This window comes from Chiloscyllium plagiosum, chromosome 1, assembly GCF_004010195.1.
Source record: "Chiloscyllium plagiosum isolate BGI_BamShark_2017 chromosome 1, ASM401019v2, whole genome shotgun sequence".
NCBI lineage: Eukaryota > Metazoa > Chordata > Chondrichthyes > Orectolobiformes > Hemiscylliidae > Chiloscyllium > Chiloscyllium plagiosum.
The window spans coordinates 59355523-59378958 of record NC_057710.1 but is presented as its reverse complement, the minus strand read 5'-3'; the positions used below and the strand labels follow the sequence as shown (position 1 = coordinate 59378958).

Sequence of the window (23436 nt, the reverse complement as noted above, 5' to 3'; positions counted from 1 at the left end):
CACCTTTTCTCAGTCCCAACCCTCGGACTCAGCACCACCTTCTTGACCTGCAATCTTCTTCCCGACCTCTCTGCCACCACCCCCTCTCCGGCCTATCACCCTCACCTTAACCCCCTTCCACCTATTGCATTCCCAATGCCCCTCCCCCAAGTCCCTCCTCCCTACTTTTTATCTTAGCCTGCTTGGCACATCCTCCTCATTCCTGAAGAAGGGCTTATGCCCGAAATGCTCATTCTCCTCTTTGGATGCTGCCTGACCTACTGCGCTTTTCCAGCAACACATTTTTCACCACTTCCCATTATATGACTGATTTTAGGTCGTAGGATTTTTAAAAATCCTTTAATAGTAGATCAGTCATTAGGCAGGTCATGTTGCTTTGGCTAATTTGTGCTTAGCTTGCGCTGGAAAGGAATTCTGTATATATCAAAAATTCTGCAATATTTTATTTAATTTGTTTAATTAGGCAAGAAGGGGTGAATCATCAACTCTCTTTTCAATGTCCTTGATAGGCCACAGTAGAGTTAATTTTCTCTTTTAAAGCACTTCGCTGTACCTCACTCAAGTTTAAATATTAACTGGTTCACTGAAAACACATGAAGAGTTAAAAATCACACAACACCAGGTTATAGTTCAATAGGTTTAATTGGAAGCACACTAGCTTTCGGAGCGTCGCTCCTTCATCAGGTGATACCTGATGAAGGAGCGGAGCTCCGAAAGCTAGTGTGCTTCCAATTAAACCTGTTGGACTATAACCTGGTGTTGTGTGATTTTTAACTTTGTGCACCCCAGTCCAACATCGGCATCTCCAAATCATGACCTGAAGAGTGATAGGGAGAGTGTCCAGTACAAAAAGGAAGTTAGAAGAACATGTATTTTGAAATTCTTGGAGTGATTGAACACCTGAGACCATAGCTGTAAAGGGATGACCTGATTTTGCAGATCCCTTTGATTCCTCGGTGTTTGGGTGTCTCTCTCCAGTTTGTTTTATCATTGGATACTCTGTTTTTGGAGGCTGGCAGAGCAAGAGGGTTCTCGAGTTCATTTTAGTCACAAATCCATCTTCTACTGCTTTGCCAAAAGTAGTTCCCTGAAATATAATTGTTTTGTGTATGTCAAAGTTCCTCATTTTTAAGCTAGACAATTTCAGGCGATTTTTATCTCCAGCATCTGAACTTCTTGTAAAGGTCTAAATAGGAGATACAGATCTAGTTGACTCATTTCAGCCTTGCTTGATAAAAACGTTAATTTAAGTTTAGAGTGATTTCTTCTTTTTTGATTTCTTGAAGCTTGGCTCAACTTATGGTCAGGCATTATTGCAATTGTATCAAAGTCAATGTTTTTTTTTCTTTCTAAAATCATATCAGTCCGTGAAAGGCCCCAGTATTAAAATCAGAGGATGGAAGTCTAAAAATGATTAGTCATGGTTTCATGGTTATGACAAAGTGACTACTTAAAGCATAAATTGTAAGTTTTGAGCTATCTTGATTAGTTGAGAAACAGGTTTATGTGCAGACACTTTCATTACTGAAAAATGTGGAAAGTTGGAAATATAAAACTGACGAAAAATAATGAATCAGAATTTGAATATTTGTACATGATTCAGGCTGTTCAAACTCTTGGACTGAAATTTTGTCTGATTTGTCACAAGAAAACTCTTGCATATTCTTCGTTTTTACACAACGTGGTATTGACTGGATGAAACTTGCAATCAGCTTTAATTTGACTTCAGACTTGTAGTTTTATAGCTGGATTCAGTTGAGAGAAATTGAGAGAGAGAGAGAGCGCTTGGTACTCTCATGTCGAAATTTAACCTGACCTTAAGGATGCTGAAAAATAACTTGAAAGAGGTGGAGACCTTGGGTACATTGAGGGAATCTTGGAATATTATGAAACTGTAATTTGTCCCCAGGTGGAGCATTGTGTTCTTTTTTTTCATATTTTGGAAAAGAGATGAAAGCTTTTGAAAGGGTACAGAAGAGATTTATAAGAATGGTTTCAGTGATGGGAAATTACTGACTTGTGAGTTTGATAAACTGATTCCTGAAGAAGGGCTTATGCCCGAAACGTCGATTCTCCTGTTCCTTTGATGCTGCCTGAGCTGCTGTGCTTTTCCAGCAACACATTTTTAAGCTCTGATCTCCAGCATCTGCAGTCCTCACTTTCTCCAAACTGAAGAAGCAGTCTTTTCTTGGGATAAGTAAGGCAGCAAAGATTTGAAATAACTTTAAACTTATGAAGGATTTAAAGTGAGTAATTAAGAAATAACCTAACTGTTGAATAATTGATAGCCAGAAAGCGCATAATTTTAGATCTTTGGCAAAAAAGCCAGGCAGCATTGTTGTCATGAAAGATTAATTATTTGGAAACTTGGGTTCTAAACTGGACAGAACCCATGTATAGTTTTAAGTTTGATTTGTATCTCTATATAGTGTTAAGATAAGAAATTTTGGTTTCATTTTAGACTTGTCTGAGTGGTGATGGAATATCTGAAGTTTGTTGATACATACGTTTTTAATGAAGGCTTACAGCCTTTTTGAAGAATATTTACACCTTTTTGAGAGGAGCTTGGGATGAAAAGTTCAGTGAAACAAATAAGGACAAGGGAAAAACAAAGCTGCTGCTGTTGACTGGGGTAAAGAGTCCTTTAATAGCTTATGAGAAAGACATCTAGAAGCAGAAAACTACTGGAAGCTGAGGGTATGGAAAAATCATGTTTTTGCTCTAAAAGTGCTTGGAAGTCAGTAATAGGAACATTCCATAAACCAATTACAGCTGTGCCAACTGAGCAAGTCACTTGAAAGTGGAGACAGGGTGACTCTTCACTGAGTTTTCCATGGTAAGTAAGGTTGAACCTTTATTCCTGATCTGTATAATAACACTGTTACAACCAGTCCTGGATAGAGTAATATAGCTGGTATTTATCCCTCTGGTGCGCAGTAAACTTTTTAATGTTCTTGTGTTAAGAGTATGTTGAGCAATGTTCCCTCTAATTTTTTTTTGGTGTACAGACCTCTGAGATCTGTGCATGGCATTGATTTCCAAAACCAGAAATCAGTGCATTGGCATGTACGGAACCTCTGAGAAACATTGCAGTGGCTGCACAAGTTTACGAAATATTCATGACAGTCTCTTGTGAATATGTGCAGTGATCACCACAGTAAGCAAAATAAAACTCTTATCAAGCTCGGTTTCGCCTTTAGGATCTGACTTGTGCAATGATTCCATAAGCTGAGATCATAACATTTTGACAATTTTTTTATACAACTGATTAGGAAGTATAATGTACTGCCTGTAAGATAGTGAATGAAAATTCAATAGTGACTTTCACTATTGCAGGGATGCTTTGATGGGCTGATTGTCCTTCTGTTGTGCTGCGATCTCCTGGTAAATGGTGCAGATGAGAGAAGAGAAACATTCTTGGAAATAAATTGGCTGTGGTGGAATTAGTAGGAATCATGGAAGAGAATAGGAGGGAGAAGATATCATGACAATTAACTCAGTTTGTGATTATGATGGTTTTGATGTATGTTAGGGTTTGAAGAAAGAGTTTTGTATTATCGTTGTTGCTGGGAGATGTTGACTTGTTCAAGGATCTTGGATACAAATGCTAGGATGGGATGATATTTGGACATGGGGTGGGGGTGAGGCAAGGTGACAGTTTGGAGCTACCAGAACTCTTGAAGTGAAGGAGGGGCGAAGATTAAGAACTTCAATGATGCACCATCCTCTGAAGAAGTTCCTTCTCATCACAGTGTAAATGGCCTCCCCATTAATGAGACCATGTCCTTTGATTCTAAACCAGGACTTCTCAAGTTTTGTGACCCTTGGTGAGATCAGGAGCAAAAAGTTTGGACTTGCTGGCTCCAACAGAGCAATCTCTAACCAGGTTCTCGCAACTGTGAAGCTTTTTAAATCCGTTTTTTAAAATACTGAGCATGGCCCAAGTGTTCAGTGTTCTTGGCCGGAACCCTCTCTTAAAAATGTAGTGGGAGGGCAAGTGCTTTATTTTTCACTGAAAAACCCTATCTGCTGAAATAGCTTTCCCTCCTATACTTGCAGGTTTCTCTCCAACCAGGCTCCTCGTCGCATCTTTCTTCATTTTCTCCATTTCCCTTCCCCACCAAGACATCTGTTCCCAACATCCTCTACCCAAGCATGTTCCTGCCTTGCTCTCGCTCTCGCTCCCTCTCCCTATCGTCCACAGGCATAACCCATTCTTAACCATGACACATGTTTCTCCAGCCAAGCACAAACACATACAAAGATGCATTTGCTCCCTGTCCTCTGATGGGCAAGCCACTTTTGGTAGGGAAGTGAGTCAGCCTATATACTAGTGGTTTTGAATGAGATCACCTCTCATTCTTGGAACACCTTCGTTCTGTCCGAAATTCCAGGTGCCTGCCACTTTTACACCCACAATTACTAGTGGGTACGTCAGTGTATTTTTTTCATTTAAATGAAAAGTTGTCTGATCACCATCAGACAGTCCATATAAAGTGTTGCATTAGGAGTGACCAGGAAAAGCTACCTTCATGGGACAGTAGTTGCACTTGCATATTTGTTTGTTAACCTTTTCCCTGGACAACACTCTGTCTCCAGCCTGCTGCAGTGCTTCAACAAGGTCTGGTCTAAGCTGGAAGTACAGTGTCTCATTTTCCGCTTGCAGCCTTTAGGACTCCATATAGAGTTCAATAATTTTAGTGCCAGAATATCACCTTCATATCTTTTACTCACCCTAACATCCGAGGCCTTGTCGTGACATGGGCTGTCAATGAATTTTCACCTCCTTTTGGTCCCCATTATCATATTTTCTTACTCTCCTGGCTTACCATTAGCCATCCTTTTGCCGAACTGCTTTTCTCTCCCTCTCCACCTATCACTTACCCCTCTCCTCCCCTACCCCGTCTTCATATGTATCACCTTTTTCTAGCTTCTATTAGATCTGAAGAATAGTCACTGGATCTGAAATGTTAACTCAGCTTTTCTCCACAGATGTTGCCAAAACTACTGAGTTTCTCCAACAGTTTCGATTTTTGTTTGATTTCCAACATCCACAGTTTTTTTGTTTATAACTGAATTTTCTGTTGTAACTTGATAATGTGAAATTTGAGCCACGTTGGTGTGTAGTTCAGGCACTGTTCATGATTGACTAGCTAGCTTAGTTTACTAAAGCAACCAAAGGGTGTAAATCCATCACTGAACTAAATTTCTTATATTGCAGATAATCATGAAAACACATTTGCTGACAATTGTGCTATCTGGCTTAAGCATGGTTTTACATCTGCTCTCTGGACTGTTCAAATTTGCCTCAGCCCGTTTATGCAAATCTAAAGAGCTGTGGTATATAATAAAATTTTCGTGAGTGGGATATATCCCAACAAGGAAGGGTGTAGTTCATTTCAGAGACTAACTGATCCCAATCAGATGCTAACTTAGTTTGTAGATTTCAGATCCTTTATCTCCTCTTACCTGTTTCTCTACAAATCCAACAATACTGATATGAAAAAGTTAACAAACAAATGTGCAAGTGCAACCATTCTCCTGTTAAGGTACCTCTTTCTGGTCACTCCTAATGCAGTACTTTATGTGGACTGTGTACTCCAGTACTATGCACAAGCACATACTTTCACCTCTCAGCTCATTTTCATTTAAATGGCAAAAACAAATTGCTATATCCACCATTAATTATCTCTCTCGTCGAAAAGTGCGGCACTGGAAAGGCACAGCAAGATAGGCAGCATCCAAGGAGCAGGAGAATGAACATTTCGGGCATAAGCTCTTCTTCAGGGTGCTGCCTTACCTGTTGTGCTTTCCCAGTGCCACACTTTTCAACTCTGATCTACAGCATCTGCAGTCCTCACTTTCTCCTATTAATTATCTCTTGCCTTGAAAGAAACTTCAATTCTTCATGACCTGGAACAAATGTTGCAGTTGTTTCTCGCATTAACAGCCTAAAATACAGGGGATAATATTAGCTTTGAGCATATCTTCTAAAGTATGAAGCTCGCTGTAATAAATTTTAAGAATAACATCTTGTAAAACAGGTTAAAATAATTTTTTGCACTTAAAATATCATCATCAAACTCTTAATTGCATTTAATAAAAAAAAACTGTTTTGACTTTATGAACTTGTTGCTGTACAATTATTTGAAAGATTTTGCGTTTTCCATGCATTGAAAATGTGCTTTTGTTTTTGTGATAGCCAACAGCCGGCCACTGGCATTGCATACTCTCATCCAACCACAGCTGGTAGCTACACAGTCCATCAGGCCCCAGTAGCTGCACATGCTGTGACAGCAGCATATGCTCCTGCAGCTGCTGCTACAGCAGCCAGACCTGTTCCTGCAGCTGCTGCCGCTGCTGCTGCTGCTGCCGCCGCCACAGCAGCATATGGAGGATATCAAACAGCACATACTGCAGCAGATTATGGATACACACAGCGACAACAAGAAGCCCCTCCACCACCACCACCAGTCACATCACAAAATTATCAGGTATGGCTTAACTTTTAAGTATTTAATTCATTGTTTGGAGCAGTATTTGTTTGATGCAGAGATATCTTTTGTTTTTTTTCTGCTATCTTCTTCGCACTTCCAGGCAAATGTTGACAGAGAAGTGATGAGCAAAAGTCATTAACAGCATGTAGCAATTTTCAAATAATTAACTGTCTTGTGGGGTTTTTGTAAACCCAAACTATTGACTTATTGATCATGAGCCGACTGATTCAAAAGTTTCATCACAAAGCTACAAAAATATTTCCATCAAAGAGTAATTTAACAGTTTTAAAACTGAATGTTTCTAAATAAACGTATAATTGGTTGAAGAAATGTTGCAAGGGGACCTAAATTTATCTGAAGAACTTGTATACAATAATTTATACAAGGAGTGTCGGAATAAGGTATGGTTTAGCATCAGAATAAGACTATGTATTTAAGAAAACTGGTTAAATGCTTTAAAAAGACAGCTATGCAAAGTAATGAGGAATGAGGTAAATGACTTCAGATGCAGAAGTGGCACTAGCATAGCGATAATTAGATTAGGCCAAATTAGTTCCTGTGATCAATCTTAATGATCCTCATGTTGCCATTACTTTGTCTTTTAAAAAAATCTCTCAAATGTAATGGTATTCTGAGTTATAATTATTTTATGTTCCAGATTCAAAACAAGGATCTAATGACCATTAAATACTCATTTGAACAGTAGCCTTTAATGTACAGTGCAGTTAGAGTCATAGTCACAGATGTACAGCATAGAAACAGACCCTTTGCTTCAACTCGTCCATGCCGACCAGATATCCTAACCTAATCTAGTCCCATTTGCTAGCACTTAGCCCATAACCCTCTAATCCCTTCCTATTCATATACCCATCCAGATGCCTTTTAAATGTTGTAACTGTACCAGCATCTACCACTTCCTCTGGCAGCTCATTCCATACATGCATCAATTTGTAAAGTTGTTTTGTAATTTATTTCTGCAGGCAATTAATTAATATCACTTTGTGTATGTTTTAAGTTTGGATCCTGTTTTGGAATGAATAACTCTGCATTTGAGTTTTGTAATGATGCAATCAAAATTGACCAATGAAAAGAACCTGCACTGGAGAAGGGTACCTGCATGAAAGTAATAAATGCAAATTTAGTTCAGCATATACCTTTCATTTCACTTATCCTCCGTTATCCCAACAATGACTTAATAATCTATCCAGCGATTTCAATTGATCACTTATTTTCAATTTAGGATACCTATACATATGTGCGTTCCACAGCGCCAGCTATCGCCTATGACAGCAAACAATACTACCAACAACCTGCTGCTGCAGCTCAGCCACAACCTACTGCTGCAGAAGCATATTATCAAGCTGGTGAGTCTAATATTGTTGAGGAACTACTAACTAAGATAATATATGGTGTGGTCTGTAACCCACAAATATCAATGCATTAAATGCAGGACATGACATGCATTCTAAGTATTTGTTACGTCTAAATTACTAATTACAAAGTGTGTTAATTTTGATTGTGTCAGCAAAAAGGTTGTCTAAACTATATAAAAGTGCCATATTGATGAACTGTTTAATGATCCAAGTGTTTACTAGAGTGAACAGTAACAATACCATACAGGAGGAATACCTGGAGTGTGTACGAGATGGTTCTCTGGAACCAACTAGATGATCAGCTGCCCTAGTTTGGGTATTGTGAATAATTGTCAATATAGTTGTTGAAGCCCCATGGGGAAGAGTGACCATAACGTAGTAGAATTCTTAATTTAAGATGGAGAGTGATGAGACTCTGCAAGATGGTGGCGATTCTGTAGAACTGCCGTGGATGGCTCTGCCTAACAGCCAAGGCACGTTGGTGTTTTTTTTTGCCATTCCTGGCCAACTTATGTGGAGGAATTATTAGTTTAAAACCTTACAGAACACATATTGTTAATATTTGGGAGTGGGAAGGATGTCGAAAGGAAAAGGTTGCGAGCAAATAGCAGCAGGGAGTGGACACGCCTGCAGCACCGGGTACACCAGAGGCCGCAGCAGCAGTCTCTCGCGAACACCCGGGGGGGGCCTGACAGACTCTCAGGAATTGGCAGCGGTGATGATGAGACTTACCTCGAAGGTTGGGGCTGTGATTGAGGAGATCCGTGCACAGGTTCAACCGTCACGTCCATGCTGAAGAAACATGAACGGGACATCCAGGGCCTTGGGGAGTGGATGGAGGGGGTGGAGGGTCGAACCAAGACCTCAGAAGCGGCGATCAAGTCCAGGTCCTGGAGTGGGAAGTGCGGCCTTACGAGACCAGGTCGACGACCTTGAAAATTAAGGTTGGAGGGCAAATCTTTGGATTTTCGGGCTCCCGAAGGGTAAAGAAGGTGGACAGCCAGTCAGCTTCTTTGAAAACTGGCTGCCGCTGTTCCTGGACCTTCAAATCGAGTCCAACTGGCTGCAGTTTAAAAGGCCCTATCAGATCGCAGTGCAAAGGTTTGGGCTGGTACAGCACCCCCGCCCAATCCTTGTGCACTTTTACACATACACGGACAAGCAAAAAGTGATCAAAGCCTTCAGGTCACTGGGAAAAGACCGACAGGCACTGCTGCACAATGGGCAAAATTGTGTTTTTCCAGGATTTCTTGGCAGATGTAATTCGAAAGAGGAAGTCCTTCAATGAAGTTAAAAAAAGGCGAAGGAGCCTGGGTATCCAGTACTCCATGAGGTACCCTGCAGTGCTCCGTTTCAGCTTCGAGGACTCAGTTTATATGTTTGACTCAGTGGATGAAGCTAAGAATTTGTAGACACTTTAAAATAGGCCGATTGGTCTGAAGAATACGGTTAATGTTCATCCTCTTTTCTTCCTCCCTGTGTTTTCCCTTTCTCCACCCCTTTTTCTTCTCTTTCCCTAATAATTAAAAAAAAAAATCTTGGAACATGTTCCTATTATATTTTTATAACTGGATTTTATCATGGGAAATTTTGTGGGTGTCCTCTGTTGTCTCCTTTTTTTTTTGTTTTGTTTTTTTTTTAGTCACAAGTAGGAGTGACAGAGCCAGGGATGGGCGCTTGGAACATGTTCCTATTATATTTTTATAACTGGATTTTATCATGGGAAATTTTGTAGGTGTCCTCTGTTGTCTCCTTTTTTTTTTGTTTTGTTTTTTTTTAGTCACAAGTAGGAGTGACAGAGCCAGGGATGGGCGGAGTGCTTATCCAGACTTTGTCTTTTTTTTTGTTGACTTAAGGATCACCTCCTTTTCTAGTTTTTTTTTGCCTAAGGCTGGGGCACAGACTAGGCTTGAAGGAGCTAAGGTGAGTGCCCCTATGGGAGTGGGGGTGAGTCTCCCAATCAAGATTTTATAGTTGGTTTTCTTTGTAGTTTTTTGGTAGCAGTAGTTATGATAGAGTAGTTTTTGTACACAATTCTGCAACTCTGAGTCTTTATTTACTTGTGTTTGGTGCATGGGAAGCAGGGTTCACCCTCCTGGGAGTTCAAGGGCCTCTGAAAGGGGATATGGCGAAGTGTTTTGTTAAATGGTACATCTGGAACATCAAGGGAAGTCATTCGCTTTTTAAAAGGAAAAAGTGGTTTCCAGCCTGAAGAGGGAACGGGTTGATATCGTTTTGTTGCAGGAAAACCATTTGACGATGGGGAATACCTGAATTTACAACAGGGGGCTTATGAACGGGTTTTCTTTTCATCCTTTACTACTAAAACTAGGGGAGTGGTGGTACTTAACTAGAAAAATCTTCCATTCACATTATTAGAGCAGGTGAAAGATCAGCAAGGGGTGGGGTTGTGATACTTAAGGCCCTGATACATGGGGAGAAATGTGGTATTTTAAATGGTATATGGTATTTACTGTCCTCTGGCGCACCCCCTCAAATTTTTGGTTAGTGCCTTTTCTACATTGAGTGCCTTTGGAACATGGCACATTATTATGGGGGGGGGGGGGGGATTTCAGTTGCCTTTTGGATCCGATAGTGGGCAGGAAGCCTAATGGGCAACCAACTATCTCTTCACAGGCCAAGCAAGTCACTGACGTATGTGAGGAGTTGGGGCTGGTGGATATTTGGAGATGGAATTCTGGTCTCCTTCCTATTGGAAAGATGTTGTGAAACTTGAAAGGGTTCAGAAAAGACTTGCAAGGATGTTGCCAGAGTTGGAGGGTTTGAGCTATAGGGAGAGCTTGAATAGGCTGGGGCTGTTTTCCCTGGAGTGTCAGAGGCTGAGGGGTGACCTTACAGAGGTTTATAAAATCATGAGGGGCATGGATAGGATAAATGGAAAAAGTCTTTTCCCTGGGGTGGGGGAGTCCAGACCTAGAGGGCGTAGGTTAAGGGAGAGAGGGGAAAGATAATAGCGAGTTTTGAGAAGATTTGTAGCTCAGGTTGAGGTTGTGGATGTAGCTTTGCTCACTGAGCTAGAAGGTTCGTTTTCAGACTCTTCATCACCATATTAGGTAACATCATTCGGAGGCTGACTGGAGATGTTACCTCGTATGGAAACAAAATGTCTGATTATGAGCCTTCCAGCTCAGCGAGCAATCCTACATCCAGGGGAACGATATAAAAGAGACCTATGGGGCAATTTTTTATCGCAGAGGGTGGTAAGCGTATGGAATAAGCTGCCAGAGGAAGTGGTGGAGGCTAGTATAATTGCAACATTTCGAAGGTATCTGATGGGTGTATGAACAGGAAGGGTATGGAGGGATATGGGTCAGGTGCTGGCAGGTGGGACTAGATTGGTTTGGGATATCTGGTCAGCATGGACGAGTTGGACCAAAGGGTTTGTTTCCATGTTGTACATCTCTATGACTCAATATCTTCACCCTACTGACAGGGACTTCAACTTTTTTTTCAAACCCACATAAATATCACATGAGGATTGATTTTTTTTTTTCTGGCTCTCTCGAACCTTCTGGATTCAATTATGGGTTGTAAAATTGGGAACATTGATATTTCTGATCACATGGTGGTATATTTGGGGGTTAAGGCAAAGAGTGAGGGGATAGGTTCGCGGCAATAGCGTCTGGATCCTTTTTCTCCTTCAGGATTCCAAATTTGTGGAATATATTTTGAAGGAGTTTCAAGAGTTCTTGACTATCAACTCCGGCATGGCCTTTTGCTAGAGGATTGGCTATTTCCTATTCGGCTAGCTGGAAACGACAGAAGGGGGGACAGCAGCGTCTACTTGAGACGTGGTTGGAAGCCGCCGAGGCAGCACATTTTGCACAGCCTTCGGTGACTGAGCTACCGTAGATCACAGCTGTCTGGGTTGCCTTGAATTCAATACTTACAAAAGCCGCAAAGAAAGAATTTGCTTTTGTTAGACAAAGCTTGTTGGAATATGGGAATAGGCCAGGGAAGTATCTAGCGACTAGGAAAAAGCGTGTTCCCCAATCCATTACTGCAATTAGAGACAGCGCCGGGGTACTTACATATGTTGCCAAAAGGATTAATGAGGCTTTTCGGAGTTTTTATTCTGAATTATATCGGTTTGAAGGTTGCGAGGACAGGTGGGCTGAAATGGAAGCCTTTTTTAAGAATCTGGACCTCCCAGGGGTAACCTTGGAACAGGCCTGTCTCTTTAATGCCCACTTGACAGTTCAGGAAATACAGGAGGCAGCTAGGCAACTTCAGAGTGGGAAAGCGCCTGGCCCTGATTGTCTCCTGGGTGAGTTTTATAAGGAGTGTATAGGGATTCTGTCAGGGCCGATGTTGGAGATGTACAATTACTCCTATATTCACGAATGCTTACCCCCATCTTTGGGAGAAGCTAATTTTTCCCTCATTCTTATGAAGGGGAAGCTTCCTAAGGATTGCCCCTTATATAGGCCCATCTCTCTATTCAATTCAGGTTTCAAGATTCTGTCTAAGGTCTTGGCACTGAGATTGGAGAAGATTTGCCTTATATTGTCAAAGAGGACCAGACATGTTGTATAAGGGGCCGTCGGTCTTCTAATAATATTAGAAGGTTGCTGAATATGGTCCAAGTTTGTCAGCAACGATCAATTTCAGGGGTTGGTGATTTTCTTAGATGCAGAGAAAGCCTTTAACGGGGTGGAATGGCCGTATCTCTTTTATGTCTTAGAGCAGTTTGGGCTGGGTAGAGTCTTTGCTAGGTGGGTGAAGGTTTTATATCACCACCCTCTGTCCGTGGTCATTACCAACAGGGTGAAGTCTGGGAATTTTAGGATTTGTAGGGGTCGTCGTCAAGGCTGCCCCCTTTCACCATTTGTTGTTAACGTTGGTGATAGAGCCGCTGGCAGAGGCCATTTGTCAGAACGTCCACATAACCACTCCAGAAGTGGGATCAAGGGCACACAAGATTACGCTGTATGCGGAAGATGTCCTTTTATTGAACCCAATGACCTTCGTACCCCATCTGACACAATGCACTAATTCATTTGGGATTATTTCAGGATAAAGGATCAACTTTGTAAAACTGGAGGCAATGCCTTTGGGGAACCTCAAGGAAGTTCCAGAGGCTGAAGGTGGCCCGAGGTTTCCTTTTAAGTGGTCACGGGCAGGGTTCTGATATCTAGTGTTTGATCTGTTATTTCAGACTAACGTTGCTCACTTGGCTCAACAATATTAGGCGGGATCTCCAGAGGTGGGAGGCTCTTCCAATTTCATGGTTTGGCCGAATAGCTCTCATTAAGATGAATGTCCTTCCTCATGTGCTTTATCCCCTGCGTTTGCTCCCTACAATGTTTCTCAGGTCAACACTGCGGAAACTTGTGGGTTGGTTTAGTTCCTTTGTCTGGCATCATGGGCAGCCCCTTGTCAAACTTAGTAAATTGCAGTTGTCTCAAGGATGGGAAGGAGTTGATTTCCCAGACATCAGGAAGTCTTCATTAAGTTCTCTGCTGTCTTTTGTGTCCGATTGGGCAGGTAACAATCCAGGCTCCATGATCCTGGATATTGAGGCCTCCCAAGCAAAGTGCCCAATTATTAATCTGTCGTTCATGGGTAAAATGAGGACAGATATTGTATCCTATTGTTATTCGTACTGTCAAGGCATGGAAGGCAATGCATCAGAGTGAGGGTTGCTTATCCAAGACTACTTCACTTGTTCATATAGTTCATTTGCTGGGGTTCTGACTAGGGATGATGGACTCAGGGTTCAAACTGTGGGTGGCAAGACGAGTTTCCGGTTTGGGAGACTTGTTTGAGGGGGAGGTTATGATGTCTTTTGACATCTCTGCCCAGCAGAGATCTTTCCCATTTTTTTCAGGTTAGGGATTTCATCCAGAAGAAGACTATGCTTCTCACTAAGCCCTATAAGCCTGATAGAGATTGTTGCTGCGTTCCACAAGCACCGTCTCGGTTAGTACCCTCTATCGCCTGCTGGGTGGCCAGGCCTGGTTATGTGAGGTTTGGGAGCAAGAGCTAGGAGTGGAGATCTCTTCTGAAACATGGGAGAACGTGCGAAAGATCTCAATCTGTAATAGGACATGTGCAATGCAGTTATTTTCTGCACAGGGTTCATCTGGCACCGGACCATCTGGTGAATTTAAAAAAGGGGCATCTTCAATGTGCTCCAAATGTAAAATAAGCGTAGGTACTCTTACCCGTTGCTTCTGGATATGCCATAGACTTCATGTTTGTTGGAGTGCTGTGGTAGGCGAGATAGGGAGGGTATTGAGGATCAAAGTTAAAGTAGACCCAATATCTCTCCTAGGTCGACCGAATTTATCGTCTTTAGATGGGCATAGGAAGAAACTATTTAATATTACTTACTGTGCACGGAAGAATATTCTGATGAATTGGGTGTCCGAGAACCTGCCGGGCTTGCTGGGATGGCAGAAATTAATTATGGAACACGTTCCCTTGGATTATTTTTACACCGCACACTTTTTTTAATAAGACATGGTAGCCCTTTTTGAATTATTTGGATACAGATTTGTCCTCTATCTTAACTGGGACGTTTAGTTAACCAGGATGGTTAGTTTTGCTGAGCCCTGGGCCCTGGAGGGGGTACTTCTGACTTAATACGGGTATATAAGCAATGCTCCCATTATTTTGTTTGAGAGCTTTGCGCCGAGCATTGCTATTTTGTGTTTTTGTGTGTTCTTTTGTTTTGTCTTATTAGTCACTTATTTATTGGGTTTCTTTGCACAGTGTTAAGTTTTGTTTTGTATTATAGGGTAGCTTAGTGGTTAGTAGACAGTAGTTATATTGTAATTTGTGTTTTTCTTTAATATACTGGTATTTGTTATACTTTCAATAACTTTATCTTTTTGTAAAGTCAAAAAAAATTCTTGCTAATAAATATGTTTACAAAAAAAGATGGAGAGTGACATAATTGATTCGGAGACTAAGGTTTTGAATGTAAATAGAGGATGGTATGAGGAGCAAGCTGGCTATTATGAATTGGGAAGTGTTATTTAAAGGGATGACAATAAATGGATGGGGAATGGCAAACGTTTAAAGAGTGCAAAGATGCACTGCAACAATTGATTATTCCTGGCACAAAAACAAAAGGGGAAAGATAGCTCAGCCATGACTAGCAAATGATATTGGAGAAACAGTGAGATCCAAGGAAGGAACCTACAAATTGACCAAAAATAGCAGCAGCCCTGAGGGTTGAGAGTAGTTTAAATTTCAACAAAGGAGGACAAAGGGTGGAATTAAGAAGGGAAGATAAGAGTATGTGAGTAAGCTTGTGGGGAATATACAAACATTGTTAAAGTATGTGAAGAGAAAAAGATTTAGTGGAGACAAATGGAAGTCCCTTGCAATCAGATGGCACAGTAGCTCAGTGGTTAGCACTGCTGCCTCACACCACCAAGGTCCCAGGTTCAATTCCAACCTTGGGTGACAATCTCCCTGTGAGTGTGGGTTTCCTCCGGGTGCTCTGGTTTTCTCCCACATTCCAAAGATGTGCAAGTCAGGTGAATTGGCCATGCTAAATTGTCCATTGTGTTATATGCAGGTGGATTACTCTTTGAAGAGTCGGTGTGGACTTGTTGGGCTGAAGGGCGTGATTCCACACTGTTGGGAATCTAAAGAAATGGATGTGGAGTAGAGATGGCAGATTAAATGCATATTTTGCTTCTGCCCTCACAAAGGAGGACACAACTAACATCCCAAAAATATTGAGGAACTCCCGATCTAGTGACAGAGGAACTGAAGAAAATCAGAATATACAGGGAAATAGTGCTGGGGAAACTGATGGGATTAAAAGCCGATAAATCCGCAGGTCCTGATAATCTGCATCCCAGTTTTAAGGAAGTGGATCTGGAAATATTGGATGTGTTGGTTGTCATTTTCCAAGCTTCTGTTGACTTTCGAACATTTCCAATAGATTGGAGGGTAGCTTATTCCCTATTTTCGTGTTCTGTTTTCTATGTTTCTGTTAATTGGGCTGTTATTGTTACCCTGGTATGTTTTTACAGTACTTTCTCACTATTTTAAAACAGCAATCTTGTTTCTTGTTCCGTATGGATTGATTAAGAAGTAGTAGAAAGGCGAACTGAAGAAATGGCTGTGATTGCTGTTTGGAAAGGTAGAAACATTGGCCTGTTTTTCCTTCTCCGTTGACTGTGTGATCCTCTTCTCACCCACTTTGAGTTTGAGGGATGAAATTTGTTGAAGGGTGAACCACATGCAGATTTCTAAGGCTTATTTTGCTGTTGTAATTAGGCTTTTCTGATGTCTTCAGCCAGGAGAGCAAGCTTCCAAATTGCTGACTTATAATAGTTAGGTATAAGTGATAGTATATCAAGCTCCTCTTGTTTAATTCTGATACTGCAATACCAAAATACATGTATGCATCTAATTCTGGCATGTTGAGCATCCCTGATTTTAATGGCTTCACCATTGGTGACTGCTTTCAACAACCTTTGCCTCGCTACCTTTCCCTTTTTGAAGGTCAACCTTAAATTCTACCTTTTTGTCTGAGCTTTTGACCATCTGCCCTAATATCAACTTGTGTGTCTTTGTTTACTTTATGACACTGCTATTGAAGTGCATTGGGAGTTTTGTTTTACATTGGAATAAATAAATAATTAATGAATAACAAGTTATTAATTGTTGAAGTGCATTGATCAGCAAGATACTATAGATTTGGATATGTAAGGAATACCGACATATCTTCTGTTTAGTATTCTTCTTTTAAATCTTTTCTCAAAGCTTTAGTAATTAATATTTGTAATTACAGCTGCAAAAGCAGGATATAGTCAAGCTGCAACACAATACACACAAGCTCAACAGACTCGACAAGTGACAGCGATAAAACCAGCTACACCCAACCCAACTACTACCTTTACTGTTTATCCAGTGTCCACAACAGTGCAACCGGCTGCTGCAGCAGCTGCTACTGTGGTTCCATCCTATACTCAGAGTGGTACATACAGCTCAACTGCTGTGACTTATACTGGTAAGAAGTGAAGTATTCCAATTTTTAGATTTTGAATTTTTTATACGGTACAAATATTCTTGAAAGCTTTTCACTCTCCTTTTCCCCTTTTATGGTTACATCTTATCATTTGTTTTCCTAACCTCTTGATGTATCTACTTTTTATGATTCATGTTAATTTTATTTTCAGTGCATGGGATGTGGGCATTGTAGTCCAGGCCAGCATTCTGCATCCTTAGTTGCTCTTGAGAAAGTGATAGTGAGCCAGTTGCTTGAATTACTGTGGTACACTCAGTTTTAAGAAGGGTGTTCCAAGGTTTTGACTCTGGGACAGTGAAGGAACAGTGATTAAAGTTGGAATTCAAATCTTTGAGATACAAAATTTTATTAAGCAAAGGATATCAAGAATATGAGCTCAAGGCAAGTGTACGGAGTTAAATCACTGATCAGCCATGACCTTGTTGAATGGCGGAGCAGGTTTGAGCAACTCTTGTTCCTACTTTCCTCATTCAGGGTGAGTCAGGATGATGTGTGGCTTGGCATGAAATTTAAAGATCGTGATTTTTGCCACATCTGCTGTTCTTGACCTACCAGCAGAAAGTGAGGACTGCAGATGTTGGAGATCAGAGTTGAAAAGTGTGACGCTGGCAAAGCACAGCTGTTCAGGTAGCATCTGAGGACTAGGAGAGTTGAGTTTCGGGCATAAGCCCTTCATCTTGACCTCCTACCTGGTAACGGTCATTGGGTTAGATGATGCTGTCGAAGGATCCTTGGTGAAATGTTGCAGGGCATCGTTTAGATATTACATTTAGCAAAGATTACTTCAGTAAAATTTGTAGAGCATCCAAGCTAGGGCTAATAGGTAGCAAGTAATGCTCATACTACACAGGTTCCAGGCTATGAATGTTACCAGGAAGAGGGAATCTAATTATCTCCTCTTGATATTCAATAGCATCAACATTCTAGAATCAGACCTATCAACATCCTCGGGGGTTACAGTTGATCAGAAACCAATCAGGTGAGCAGTATAAATACTTGTGGCTACAAGAACAGACCAAGGGTTTGAATTCGACAGCAAGTAACTCAATCCTGACAGCATGACCAGCATCTGCAAGGCTGAAGCCAGGAATGTGGTGAAATCCTTATAAGGCAAGAACACTCGAGAAACCCGACACTGTCCAGGAAAATGCAGAACACTGGTCTGGCAGCATCTGTGGAGAGAGAAAAAGAGAGTTAACAATTTGAGTCTGAGATTCCGATCCTTCAACAATACCATCTGTAAAGGCAGCTAGTGAATGGCAATGAACACTGTCATAGCCAGCAATCATTACGTCCAACAAGCAAATCAACTTGCACACTACTGCCAGGAGTGGATGGTTAAAGTGGTGGAAATAGTGCAAGTCAAATCGACTTTTTTTTGACCTGGATGGTATAGAGCTTTGAGTGTTGTTGGATTTGCATTCATTTGAAACTACTGGAGAGTATTCTGTTGCACTCCTGACTTGCACTTTTAGACGGTAGAAAGACTTTGACGATTCAGAAGGTGAGTTACTTGCCACAGTACTCAGACTCTTAACTTGCTCTTCTCGTGACAGTAGTATATGCAGGTGCAGTTCAGGAGTTTGACAATGGGGGATTCAGTGATGGTAATATCAAATGTCAAGAGAAAATATTTGAATTCTTTCTTTTGGGAGATGGTTATTGCACTGACCAAATATAAATCGCCACAACAGACTGACCTGAATATTGTTGAAAAGTGTGGTGCTGGAAAAACACAGCAGGCCAGGCAGCATCCAAGGAGCAGGAGAATCGACGTTTCGGGCATAAGCCCTTCTTCAGGAATGAGTTCGACGTTTCGGGCATAAGCCCTTCTTCACCTGATCTTGACCTGAATATTGCCCTGGTCTTGGTGCATGTATCAGTGTACATCCCCAAATCTGGCCTTGTGGAGGGGAAGGTAGTTGATAAAGCAGTTCAAGATGATTGTGCTTTGGATAGTGCCTTGAGCATTCATGGAGTAAATTCCTGGGCAGGTGGTGACTTATCTCCAACAACTGTAGTCATTTCCTTTTATATTACCTTCAACCTGTTGAGTTTTCCCCAAATTGTCTTTGACTCTACCACGTTTAACCTGATCGTTGTGCCATGCAACATCATGGAACATTTCCATGGATTCTTCATTGTGAACACAAGGATTTCGTTTCCATAAGAACGCTCATACTAGTACTCTATAATGAATAGAAGCATTAGATGGCCTCTAGAATAACTGTTGAGAATTCTGTTGGCTGCATACCACTATGCTGCTACCTTTATCAGGTAACTCCTTAAGGTGGGGTATGATCTTTTCTTGCCTGTACATAATCTTGGAATCACGCCTTGTACCCATTGTCAAGTTGTTGGTTGCCTAATCATCTTAATGAGTGAAGCCCAACAGTTCACAACTCTGATATGGGTGTAGTGAATGTGCAAGAACATAGCAAGTGGAGTATAATTTGGAAAAATGTGATGTTTTCACTTTGGGAAGAACAGATGTGCAGAGCATCTCTCAAATGATAAGAAGTTGGAAAGTGCAGATGCATAAAAGGGACCTAGGTGTCCTAGTCAATTAGTGTCCTTCCCAAGTTATTTTACATCTGCTATGTTCTAGCCCATTCATTACACCTATCCAAATCCTCCTGAAGCCACACTAATATCCTGCTTGCAATATGTTCCCACTTAATTTTGTATTATGTGCAAATTTGGAATTTTTCATTTGATAGCACCTCCAAATCATTGCTAAATATTATGGACATTTGGGACCCAATTACTGATGCATGCAGTATCCTACTAGTTATAACCAGCCAATCTGAAAATGATTTGAAAATATTTCTGAGCATGTTCTGTGGGGGCTTTATCAAAGCCTTTCAAAAATCTAAGTAAACATTGACAGTTGATTCTCCTTTTTATTAAGTTTGTTAGTAACATCTTCAAAAAACTTCCAAGTTTGTCAAACACAACTTCCCATTTGCAAATTAATGTTGCCTATATCCAATCAGATCATTATTATACATTTTGTCTCTATATCACACCTTTTATAATAGATTCTAGTAGATTCTCTATTGCTGGTATAAGGATAACTGGTTTGCAGTTCCATTTTTCCCTGTGAACGTTTTTTACTCTACTTTGAGAAACTTGTGATGAAAACTTTGCGCATTATTTGTCATAGAGAGAAAACATTTGCAGACTTTAACACAAATTGAGATCCAACATTCACTTTAAAAGATAAGTACTGACCAAATCTTCTCTGTAATCAGTTGCTTTTCCTTGTGTTGCCATGGTAAGTCTCTCAATCTGTGACTTACTTCCTTTCCCACTTGCCTGTTGCCGTGAAGACTTTTTATTTCTCTCAGTAAACATTAATTAAACCACCAAGTTATCCTCTTTCTAAATTCCCAAATGCTGATTCTTGACTTGGTCAAAGTCTTTGTTACTCTGACTGTGGCACTTTGAACAAACCATTACGTAGGGAATTCTGATTTTTTGTTTTTTCTTACCTTGCTGCTACAATAATCACCTAATTCAGTTAAAATATTTCAGTTACTCAATAGATAACTGCCACTATTGGTCTGTTTTAAATGTACTATTTTAACTCGTTTAAAGGCTGTTTGTTTGATTTGAACCGGCTAATTGAATTTGCTAGAGATTTAACTGTTATATTCCCACTTTGATCCAAATTCCCATATACTCAAGCTGTCTTTGTTTCACTTCCTCATTCCAACTATGCAACTTACTCTGTTTTTTGCAATTTATTATTTTGTAGGAGCCACGTATGCTGGATATGAAGCTGCAGTGTATTCTGCTGCATCTTCCTATTACCAACAGCAACAACAACAGCAGCAGCAACAGAAACAAGCAGCAGCTTGGGCTGGGACCACTTTCACTAAGAAAGTGCCATTTCAGAATAAACAGAAACCAAAGCAGCCACCTAAGCAACCACAGATCCATTATTGTGATGTTTGTAAGATCAGTTGTGCTGGACCACAGGTAAAAATGTATTACATTTGGATTTATTTTATTTTGTGGTTTATTTTTTGATTTTTTTTTCAGGTGGTAATGTTCCCATGTATCTACTGCCCTTGTCCTTTTCGATGGGACTGATCGTGGTTTTGAAAAGTGCTGTCTGAGGAATTTTGGTGAACTTTTGCAGTGCATCTTGATTATAGTACACACTGTTGGTATTGAGCTTTGGGTGGAGGGTGTGGATGTAGTGCCAATCAAGTGGGCTGCTTTGGCCTAGATGGTGTCAAGTTTTGTGAATATTACTGGGGTTGCAGTCATCCAGTCAAGTAGCGAGTATTCCATCACACACCTGACTTGTGTCTTGTAGATGATGGACAGGTTTTGGGCAGTCAGTAGGTGTGTTATTCACTACAGTATTCCTGCCCTCTGACCTGGTCTTGTAGCCACTGTGTTCATGTGGTGAATCCAGTTGAATTTCTGGTCAATGGTAACCCCTAGGATGTTGACAGTGGGGGATTCATGATGGTAACACGATTGAGTATCAAGGAGCGGTGGTTGATTGTCTCTTGTTGGTGATGGTCATAGCTTGGCGTTTATGTGCCGCGAGTGTTATTTGCCACCTGGATATTGTCCAGAGTTTATTGCATTTGGGCCTGGCCTACTTCAGTATCTTAAGTGTTGCGAATGGTGCTGAACATTGGGAATGATCGGCGAACATCCCCACTTCTGACTTATGATGGAGGGAATGTCATTGATGAAGCAGCAGAAGATGGTTTGGCCTAGGATGCTACCTTGAAGTACTGCAGCTGAGGTGACTGACCTTCCTACAACCATGACTGTCTTCATATGTATCAGGTATGACTGTAACCACTGGAGAGTTTCCCTCTCGATGCCCATTGATTCCAGTTTTGTCAGGGCTCTTTGATGCCACACTTGGTCCAATGCACCCTTGATGTCCGGGGTTATCACTCTTACTTCACCTCTGCGTTCAGCTCTTTTGCCCATGTTTGAACCAAGGCTGTAGTGAGATCAGGAGCTGAGTGATCCTGGCAGAACCCAAACTGAATGGGTTATTGCTGAGCTATGTGCTGCTTGAAAGCACTGTTGATGACACTTTCAATCACTTGATTGATAATTAAGATGGATTGGTAACTTACTAGGTTGGATTTGTCCTGTCTTTTGTGCACAGCACATTGTTGGGCAATTTTCCACATTGTTGGGTAGCTGCCAGTGTTGTAATTGCACTGGAACAGCTTGGCTGGGAGAGCAGCAAGTTCTGGAGTAAACATCTTCAGTACTGTTGCCAGAATGTTGTCAGGGCCCGTAGCCTTTGCAGCATCCAGTAACCAATCTTTTCTTGATATCACATGCAGTGAACGAATTGGCTGAGAACTGGTATTTGTAATGTTGAGGACCCGGGGGGTGAGGGGAAACTGAGATGTATCATCCACTCAGCACTCCTGGCTGAAGATTGCTGCAGAAGCTTCAGTCTTGTCTTTTGCACTGATGTACTGGGCTCTCCCATCATTTCAGGATGGGAATATTTGTGGAGGCGCCTCCCCTAGTAAGTTGTTTAATCACCCACCACCATTCATGACTGGATGTGGCAGGACTGCAGAGCTTACGTCTGATTCATTGGTTGTGGGATTGCTTAGCTCTGTCTATCACTTGCTGCTTATGCAAATAGTCTGATGGCTTCACCAGGTTGACACCTCATCTTCAGGTATGTCTGGTGCTACTCCTGGCATGCCCTCTTGCACTCTCCATTGAACCAGGATTGATTCCCTAGCCTACTGGTAATGGTTGAATGGGGTATATGTAGGGCCATGAGGTTACAGATTTTGCTGGAGTACAATTCTCCTGCTGTTGATTGCCCACAGTGCCTCATGGATGCCTAGTTTTGATTTGCTTGATCTGTTTGAAGTGTGTCCAGTTTAGCACAGTGGTAGTGCCACACAACACTATGAAGGTTATTCTCCGTATGAAGGCAAGACTTTGTCTCCACAAGGACTCTGGTGATCGCTCTTACCAATACTGTCATGAACAGATTCATATGCAGTTGGTAGATTGGTAAGGATAAGGTCAAGTATGTTTTTTCCTCTTGTTCGTTGCCTCACCACCTGATTTAGTAGGAATGTCCTAAACTTTAGGACCCGATCGGCTCGATCAGTAGTACTGCTTCCAAGCCACCCTTGGTGATAGACATTGAAATCCCCAGATTGCGTTTTGTGCCCATGCCTTCCTCAATGCTTCCTCCAAGTGTTCAACATGAAGGAGTACCAATTCATAAGTTGAGGGACAACAGTAGATGATAGTCAGCAGACAGTTTCGTGGCACATGTTTAACCTGAAGCCATTAAACTTCATGGGGTCTGGGGTCAATGCTGAGGACTTCCAGGGCAACTCCCTCCTGATTGTCTACCACTGTGCTGCCACCTCTGCTGGAACTATCCTGCCAGTGACTCCGGACATATCCGATGATGGTGGTGTCTGGAACATAGGTGTACTCATGGAATCATACCTTACAGACAATGTCAGGCTGATGCTTGACTGGTCTGTGAGATCGCTTTCCCAATTTTGGTATTCGCCAC

The 23436-nt window shown here is 41.4% G+C and overlaps 1 protein-coding gene across 4 annotated transcripts in view; it reads left to right on the top strand.

Annotated features, from left to right (window-relative positions):
- The window catches only part of zfr (zinc finger RNA binding protein), a 97022-nt gene that overhangs the window by 12209 nt on the left and 61377 nt on the right, over nt 1-23436 (top strand). For all 4 annotated transcript variants that reach the window (XM_043687475.1, XM_043687472.1, XM_043687482.1 and 1 more), the window contains 4 exons: nt 6203-6494; nt 7738-7861; nt 16650-16868; nt 20647-20870. In XM_043687475.1, coding sequence (XP_043543410.1) covers nt 6203-6494; nt 7738-7861; nt 16650-16868; nt 20647-20870 — 859 coding nt within the window. The remainder of the gene's footprint in view (nt 1-6202; nt 6495-7737; nt 7862-16649; nt 16869-20646; nt 20871-23436) is intronic.